Source organism: Cervus elaphus, chromosome 1, assembly GCF_910594005.1.
Source record: "Cervus elaphus chromosome 1, mCerEla1.1, whole genome shotgun sequence".
In the NCBI taxonomy this organism is placed as follows: domain Eukaryota; kingdom Metazoa; phylum Chordata; class Mammalia; order Artiodactyla; family Cervidae; genus Cervus; species Cervus elaphus.
In genome coordinates this window covers 96785123-96794241 of record NC_057815.1, presented here as the reverse complement: position 1 = coordinate 96794241, position 9119 = coordinate 96785123, and the positions used below count along the sequence as shown (strand labels likewise).

The following is a 9119-nucleotide window of genomic DNA, read 5'->3' as shown; positions in this document are numbered from 1 at the left end:
TTAATTTGCATTATTAGTGCTTTCATGCCCCACTTTTGGCACAATGGTTTCCTAGACATCTCGTCAACTGGGTAATCTCAAATCATCTCAACACATTTTATTCAGAAGTGATGCCTTGTACAACGGCAAGTAAGCACCAAATGAATTCTATTTGGTAAATCATAAAAATACACTAATAAGATTATATAAAAGTTTACACAGTTAATTTGGAAAATTACTTCATACATACTGATTATACATCTAACTGAAATGCTACATAATGTCAATATAAAAATACCTGTCAGTAATAAGCATAACATACATTCTGTATCCTAATATAAAGCACAACTGAAGAAGGAATTCATAGGGCCTGCACTCCATCTTAGGCCTGTCCGTGCTGGTCGTGCACGGCCACCTCTCCAGTGGACTCTGAACTCTGTGCTTAGCGCCTATGGGAACGACAATGGAAGGATAAGACCTGCTCTGGGCAGGGGAATCTTGAAGATCACATCCAGGTTACTCATACCCTAATCACCCCTGCCTCTGGACAGGTCATAAAATTTTTCCGTATCTATCGGGATGTAATCACAGGCTTATCGATTATTAACTGGTTGGAATGTGACCACGGGCTTATTGATTATTAACTGTTTGAACACATAACACGTGAATGATGGGGTTATCGTAGTTGTATTTACCCTTCCTTTGTTTATGTAAGTCTCAAGGAATTTGGGGTGGTGGGTTTGGACACGTACACATGGGGTATAAAAGATTTTCACAAATGCTGGTCAGGGTCCTTGGCTAAGAGGAGACTCTGCCTTGGGCCCGCCGGTGTAATAAACTGCACTCCACTATCTGCATTGTCCTTCTGAGTGAGTTTGTTTCCCGGAAAGCGTGGCTATAACACAATCATTATGCATTTAATTAGATCCTCAGGGAACTCAATTCTATACTAAAACTCCAAAGGGAACATGCACCAGTGGCTCCTTTTACTGTCTCTATCTGATTGTAGACTTCACCATATCAGCATTGGTAAGATCCTACTGGAATGTACTAAGACGATCATGCTGCTACATGTAGGCAGTGAAGTATATCATAAGATTCACATCTGTCTTTATTATGATGTTTCTCTGTTGAAACTTAATCATTTAATATTAGAGCTTTTTTGAGTTATAGCCAATTTTCAAAGATCATGTAGAATGTTCCCATGTGAACTTGTGCAGACTGGGAACTGTGCAGCTGTGGTTATGTTAAGGATTTAAGACTGAGCAACTGTCCTGGATTATACATGTGGGCCCTAAAGGAAATCACCTGTATCCCTGTAAGAAGAAGTCAGAGAGATTAGCTCACAGAGGAGGGGAAGGCGAAGTAGTTATGGAGACAGAGATTGGGGTGATGCAACTACCAGAAATGGAACAAGCAAGCAATAATGCAGCCGATCCTACAGCCTCCAAAGGGATCACCACTAATTTGGCACGGTGAAACTGACTTTGGATGCTTAGCTTTTGGAACTGTGAGAGAATAACTTTCTGTTCTTTTAAGCAACCAAGCTTTTAAGTATTGATTCTGGTTTGGGGGAAGAGGAAAAACAAGAGCATTATGCCTAGAGCATTCTGTAGTGCCACGAAGTAAAGAAATGCTCCAAGAACAGAAGGCTCGTGCTATGTCAGGGAGACAAAGGAACCAACTGAAAAAATTTCACATGGTGAAAACTGGAATAATTAGAGCAAAAAAATAACCTAGGAGTGGATTATAACCCAAGGTATAAATGTATGAGAACACACTAATAAAAATACATGACTAATAATAAATCGGGAAGAAGAGACAAATCTCACTAACAGAATTCTTAAGCTGTTAAAACATTGCCACCCCTAGGAGGTGGGGCTTAGTTCCACAACACCTGGAGTTCAGTAAGCTTGACTTAGTGACTTATTTCAAAGACATAATATAGTCATAACCTGAAAGTAGAGAGCTATTTTATTTGGTGGGAATGTTTAGGACTCAGAGCCCGGGGGATGGTATCTCAGTAGATCTGAGAAAACTGCTCCAAGGAGGCAGGAGAGGAACTCAGGCTATATACAAACAAAGGCTATATATGCAACAAAGGGAGCAGGCAGTCTGAACATCAAAGATCCGGTATCAGGTTAAGGAATTTAGCATTCTATGTATGGGAAGATGCAAGCCTCTGGCCTCCGGAATTCATTCCTTTCATATGCACCTCTGCTATCTGGGGCCAATCCTATTTCCTGGATCACCCTAAAGGGTGGTGGATGTGGAGATGGCTGCTTCTTGCCTGCCCCCAGCTGCTCAGCAATCACCCTGGAGGGTGGAGGCATCTGCTGATCCCAGCTTGGGGAGCCCTCATTCTCATTTGGAGGCCAGAAATCGCTGATGGCTGTGACATTTCTTGCTTATCGAAATGGCAGGAGATATTTTCATTTCACCATAAAAAGTGAAAAAAATAACATTGCAACAGATTCACCTTCTACTACCTGTTTCTATGTATTTAGTTTTCTTCAATTCAGTTCAGTTCAGTCGCTCAGTCGTGTCCGTCTCTTTGCAACCCCATGAATCGCAGCACGCCAGGCCTCCCTGTCCATCACCAGCTCCCGAAGTTTACTCAAACTCATGCCCATCGAGTCGGTGATGCCATCCAGCCATCGCATCCTCTGTCGTCCCCTTCTCCTCCTGCCCCCAATCCCTCCCATCATCAGGGTCTTTTCCAATGAGTCAAATCTTCACATGAGGTGGCCAAAGTACTGGAGTTTCAGCTTCAACATCAGTCCTTCCAATGAACACTCCGGACTGATCTCCTTTAGGATGGACTGGTTGGATCTCCTTGCAGTCCAAGGGACTCTCAAGAGTCTTCTCCAACACCACAGTTCAAAAGCATCACTTCTTCTGTGCTCAGCTTTCTTCACAGTCCAACTCTCACATCCATACATGACCACTGGAAAAATCATAGCCTTGACTAGACGGACCTTTGTTGGCAAAGTAATGTCTCTGCTTATTAATATGCTATCTAGGTTGCTCATAACTTTCCTTCCAAGGAGTAAGCGTCTTTTAATTTCATGGCTGCAATCACCATCTGCAGTGATTTGGAGCCCCCAAAAATAACGTCTGACACTGTTTCCACTGTCTCCCCATCTATTTCCCATGAGGTGATGGGACCAGATGCCATGATCTTAGTTTTCTGAGTGCTGAGCTTTAAGCCAACTTTTTCACTCTCCTCTTTCACTTTCATCAAGAGGCTTTTTAGTTCCTCTTCACTCTCTGCCATAAGGATGGTATCATCTGCATATCTGAGATTATTGATATTTCTTCCGGCAATCTTGATTCCAGCTTGTGCTTCTTCCAACCCAGCGTTTCTCATGATGTACTCTGCATGTAAGTTAAATAAACAGGGTGACAATATACAGCCTTGACGTACTCCTTTTCCTATTTGGAACCAGTCTGTTGGTCCATGCCCAGTTCTAACTGTTGCTTCCTGACCTGCATAAGTGAGATCATGAAGCAATTTTCTTCCCAGTTCTCATTTATTTCACTTAGTATAATGTCCTCTGGGTATATTTATGTTGTTGAAAAAGGCAAGATCTCCTTTTTTAAGGCTGACTATTATTCCATTGCATGTATATATACCACAATCTCTTTATCCTTGTATCCTTCAGAGACACTTAGATTGCTTCCTGATCTTGGCTATTGTGAATAATGCTGTGAAATACACACATAGCAAACCAAGTAACTATGTGAAAAAATGCTTATGTTGATTATATTGACAGCGACAATCATTTCACTATGTACATGTACATCAAAATATCATGTTGCACTCAAATACATGCAGCTGTTATTTTTTACATTTTAGTAATAAATACAGGATATGGAGAAAGCTGGGTAAGGGTTTATTAGTTTCATATGGCTTCTATTACAGATTACATATTTTTATTGTCTATTTCACTTATCTCCACTCGAATCTGTACTATTTATTGCCTTCTTTAAATTTTGGTTTTAGTGAGCACTTCTTTTCCCGTAGAGATCTTTACTCATTACTGAAATAAACACTCACAGCTATAAGGATCTCTACAAACACTGTTTTTGTTAACTATTAAATATTTGATATGTAATGTTTTCATTTTTATTTGTCTTAATCTATTTTTTATTTCTCTTTATTTGTAATCACTAAACACTAGAACCAACATGATATCTCTGGCACTACTGGTAAAGAGCCTGACTGCCAACCCAAGAGATGCAAGAATTCGATCCCTGGGTTGGAAACATCCCCTGGAATAGGAGATAGCAACCCACTCCAGTATCCTTGCCTGGAAAATTCCATGGACAGAGGGGCCTGGCAGGCTACAGTCTGTAGGGTTGCAAAAAATCAGACATGAGTGAAACAACTTAGCATGCATGCAACAATGAGGAGCTGATGAAAATGGAATACAACTTAAAAAATTCCACTGATAGTCAGGTTAACAACATTGATGGATATTAATTGCATTATAGTGAGTGAAAGAAACAAGACTCAAAGACCAAATATGCTAGAATTCTAGTTAAGGAAATTCTTGCAAAGGCAAAGTTTGTACACAAGGCATTTGTGTGGTTTCTAGGGGCCACGGGTAGAAGGAGTGGATCATAAAGAGCTACAGGTTTTGTTTACATGATAGAAGGGTTTTATATCTTGATTGCAGTAACACATAACCATATATATTAGGCCAAATTTTAAAAACTATGTACAAAAAGCGTAGATTTTAATATTTGTGAATTATGTATTTAGAAAAACTCAAGAGGAAAGAACAAGTAATACCAAAATATGCATGCACACTCATATGCAATAAGGTGCCCATAGGGTGTTCAATTGCTTCTTTCCTGGGAAGGTGGGCTGAGGAGCTGTAGATGGTCCCATGGGGGCATCCCCTGAGAGCTCCATGTCTCTATAACTCACTCCTGGTTCCCTGCACCAGCCTCTGAAATACCAACAACACTCCACGTAACATCATTTTAGAGGTGCATGACTGCATGCCAAGCTCCTTGGTCATCATACACTCACCTGAATGTTAATCATCGTCATTGCACCCAGGTCTCCCTCCTACATGAGGAATTGCTATGAGCCTACAACCATGGCCAAGAAAATCACCTCTATGTAAAAATTATGTCGACCTTCTGTTACTTGCTACTTATAGAGACTAGATCTATAAATTACGTGAGAGAAATTATTTATTGTGTTATTCTTACAAATAAGGAGAGGTTAAGTGACTCCTTCCAAGGCACAATAAGAATTGATAACAGATTTGAAATTTGAACCCAGGCTCCTCCATCTTTGTTAGTTTTTTCCTCCATATTTCTCTGCTTCAGAGAATTTGAAACCTTTGACCACTACCTAAAACATAGACCCTCTTTCATTATTGATGAACTATTTTATGGCTGAATTTCTCACTTCACCTTCACTATTCGAAATTGATTGTCCCTTCTCGTCAAGGATCAAGGTAAGCTATTATATTCCATGTATATCAATGTGTGTGTGTTCTCGGTCTCTCCATCATGTTTGACTCTTTGCAACCCCATGGACTGTAACCTGCCAGGCTCCTCCGTCCAAGGAATTTTTCAAGCGAGAATACTGAAGTGGTTGCCATTTCCCTTTCCAGGGGATCTTCCTAACCCAGGGATTTTTAGTAAAAAGTGAACTCCATGTAAAAAGTGTGGGGAAACTACACACCCTATGAATTATTAGAGTATAGAAAAGGGTGTTTTGAATATTTTTATAATAGTAAGTAAAACCTGGAGTATAAATGTCAAAACTTTGGTTAGTAAGGGGTTTGGTGATAATTATGAATCCTGCTGCTTCCTGAATAAGTGAAAGTGAAAGTCACTCAGTCGTGTCTGACTTTTTGTGACCCCATGGACTATACGGTCCATGGAATTCTCTAGGCCAGAATACTGGAATGGGGAGCCATTCCCTTCTCCAGGGGATTTTCCCAACCTAGGAATCGAACAGGGGTCTCCTGCATTGCAGGTGGATTCTTTACCAGCTGAGCTATTGGGGAAGACCTGAATAAAGAGAAGTTTAAAAAATAAGATACATAATACTGTGATTGTGTAAGTAGTAATTTCATCTTGTACACCATCAGCTGGTCTCCCATTGGAGGTTTAAAACAAAAGCATATGTGTGAAGTGATCATTTTAAAACTACACAGAGAACCATATGATCCCTAGCAAGATCAAACTGCAGTGTAACCTTTTCCCCATAACCTCACCCTTGTTATTACAGGCACCTTTAAATATGCTGACAATAGAGTGGATAAACGCACACATATTTTTTATTATATTGAAACTGGATTTCAATCTTGAATCCTGAAATTTCTTCAATGAAATTGTGGAATAACACATAACTTCTCAAATCTTTAATTCTTGTAGTGGCAAAATAAATATAATAACACTATCCACTGTACACACATATGTACATACACACACATACATATACACATATACACACTTGTGTGCATGCTAAATTGCTTCATTGTGTCCGATTCTTTGCAACCCTACAGACTGTAGCCTGCCAGGCTTCTCTGTCCATGGGATTCTCCAGGCAAGAATACTGGAATGGGTTGCCATTTCCTACTCCAGGGCATCTTACCGACCCAGGGATCAAACTCACATCTCTTATGTCTCCTGCATGGGTTCAGTTCAGTTCAGTCGCTCAGTCATGTCTGACTCTTTGCGACCCCACAACCGCAGCACTCCAGGCCTCCCTGTCCATCACCAACTTCCGGAGTTTACCGAAACTCATGTCCATTTAGTCTGTGCTGCCATCCAGACATCTCCTCCTCTGGCGTCCCCTTCTCCTCCTGCCCTCAGTCTTTCCCAGCATCAGGGTCTTTTCCAATGAGTCAGCTCCTCGCATCAGGTGGCCAAAGTATTGGAGTTTCAGCTTCAATATCAGTCCTTCCAATGAACACCCAGGACTGATCTCCTTTAGGGTGGACTGGTTGGATCTCCTTGCAGCCCAAGGGACCCTCAAGAGTCTTCTCCAACAATACAGTTCAAATTTCTTTGGCACTCAGCTTTCTTTATAGTCCAACTCTCACATCCATACATGACCACTAGAAAAACCAGAGTCTTGACTAGACGGACCTTTGTTGACAATGTAATGTCTCTGCTTTTTAATGTGCTGTCTAGGTTGGTCATAACTTTCCTTCCAAAGAGTAAGCATCTTTTAATTCCATGGGTAGGTGGGTTCTTTACCACTAGCAACCACATGCACAAATTTAAATGAAAAGCTCTTATCATTAAATCAAGATAATTTTGAAGTACAAATTATTAATGACATATTACACAAGGTAATTAGGCACTTCCATTTCAGCACAGTCTATTATTTTGGGGGTCACTTTTCCCTTCATTTCTCATTGCTACAGGACATCTCATGATTCCCAAATGGCACAAATGGAGAACAAGACAGAAGTGACTAGGTTCGTCCTCCTCGGACTATCCAGTGCCCCCGAACTGCAGAGCCTCCTCTGTATCATGTTCACTGTCATTTACCTCATCACCCTGGTCGGAAACCTGGGAATGATCATACTGATTCTCCTGGACTCTCGTCTGCACACTCCTATGTACTTTTTCCTCAGTAACCTGTCTCTGGTGGACTTTGGCTACTCCTCGGCAGTCACTCCTAAAGCCATGGCTGGGTTACTTATAGGAGACAAGTTCATCTCCTACAATGCATGTGCTGCTCAGATGTTCTTCTTTGTCACCTTTTCCACTGTGGAAAATTATCTTTTGGCCTCAATGGCCTATGATCGCTATGCAGCCGTGTGCAGACCTCTGCATTATACCACAACTATGACGACAAGTGTGTGTGCACATCTGGCCATAGGGTCCTACATCTGTGGGCTTCTAAATGCCTGCTTCCATGTTGGAGACATATTCAGCCTTACTTTCTGTAAGTCCAACACGGTCCATCATTTCTTCTGTGATGTTCCAGCTGTCCTGGCTCTCTCTTGCTCTGAAAAACACATTAGTGAGGTGGTTCTTGTTTTTCTGTCGAGCTTTAATGTCTCTTTTGCTCTTCTGGTTATACTGATTTCCTACCTGTTCATATTTGTGAACATCTTGAAGATGCACTCAGCTCAGGGTCACCAAAAGGCTTTGTCGACCTGCGCTTCCCACCTCACCACTGTCTCCATCTTCTATGGGACCGTCATCTTCATGTACGTACAGCCCAGCTCCAGCCACTCCATGGACACAGACAAAGTGGCCTCTGTGTTCTATGCTGTGGTCATCCCCATGCTGAATCCTGTGGTCTACAGCCTGAGGAACAAGGAGGTCAAGAGTGCCTTCAAGAAGGTAGTTGAGAAGACAGATATTTCTATAGGGTTGGGATTTTAACATTGTAGTATGGACAGTAACCTTATTTAACTCCTCTCAGACTTTCCCCATGTAACTTGTTGCTCTTCAAGTGCACACCGCATTTACATTTTTGAGGGGGCATCTTTATCTCTTTAAAAATCTGTCATCCAGTAAAAAATATAACATATTTAAAAATCTAAAACCTGAATGAGAATGACTAATGGGAAGCTTTAGAAATGTTAGGACCTGCTTGTCAAAACTTATTGATGCTATTTGATTTATTCACCTGTTTCACTTACATTTGGTTGACTACCTGTCAATGCAAACACACATGCTAATACAGGAGTACAGTCAAGCCCATAAACAAAGGTACAGGTGTGTGTTTCATGTGGGCACACACACACTGGAAAGGGAACTTTGTCAAAGGTAACTGAAGTGTGGCTGGCATAAGAAAGAACAGAATAATGCCATCTGCAGCAACATGGATGGACCTCCAGATGGTCACACTGAGTGAAGTCAGTCAGAGAAAGACAGACATTTGATATCACTTGTATGTGGAATCGAAAAAAAAAAACGGTAAAACAGATTTACTTACAAAAAAGAAACAGGTTCACAGACTTTAAAAGCAAACTTATGGTTACTAGGAGGGAATGAGGAGGGGAGGGATAAACTGGTCAATTGGAACTGACATATACACACTGCTATATGTAAAACAGATAGCTAATAAGAACCTACTGTATAGCACAAGGAACTCTACTTAATATTCTGTAATGACCTATATGGGAAAGAATCTACAGAAAGTG

At 41.0% G+C, this 9119-nt stretch overlaps 1 protein-coding gene across 1 annotated transcript; it reads left to right on the top strand.

Annotated features, from left to right (window-relative positions):
- Positions 1-7401: 7401 nt before the first annotated feature.
- Positions 7402-8357, top strand: LOC122677719 (olfactory receptor 5B2-like). The gene has a single exon (XM_043877970.1). The coding sequence runs from the start codon at positions 7402-7404 to the stop codon at positions 8353-8355; it is 954 nt and encodes a 317-aa protein (XP_043733905.1). The 3' UTR covers positions 8356-8357.
- The last annotated feature ends 762 nt before the right edge of the window (positions 8358-9119 follow it).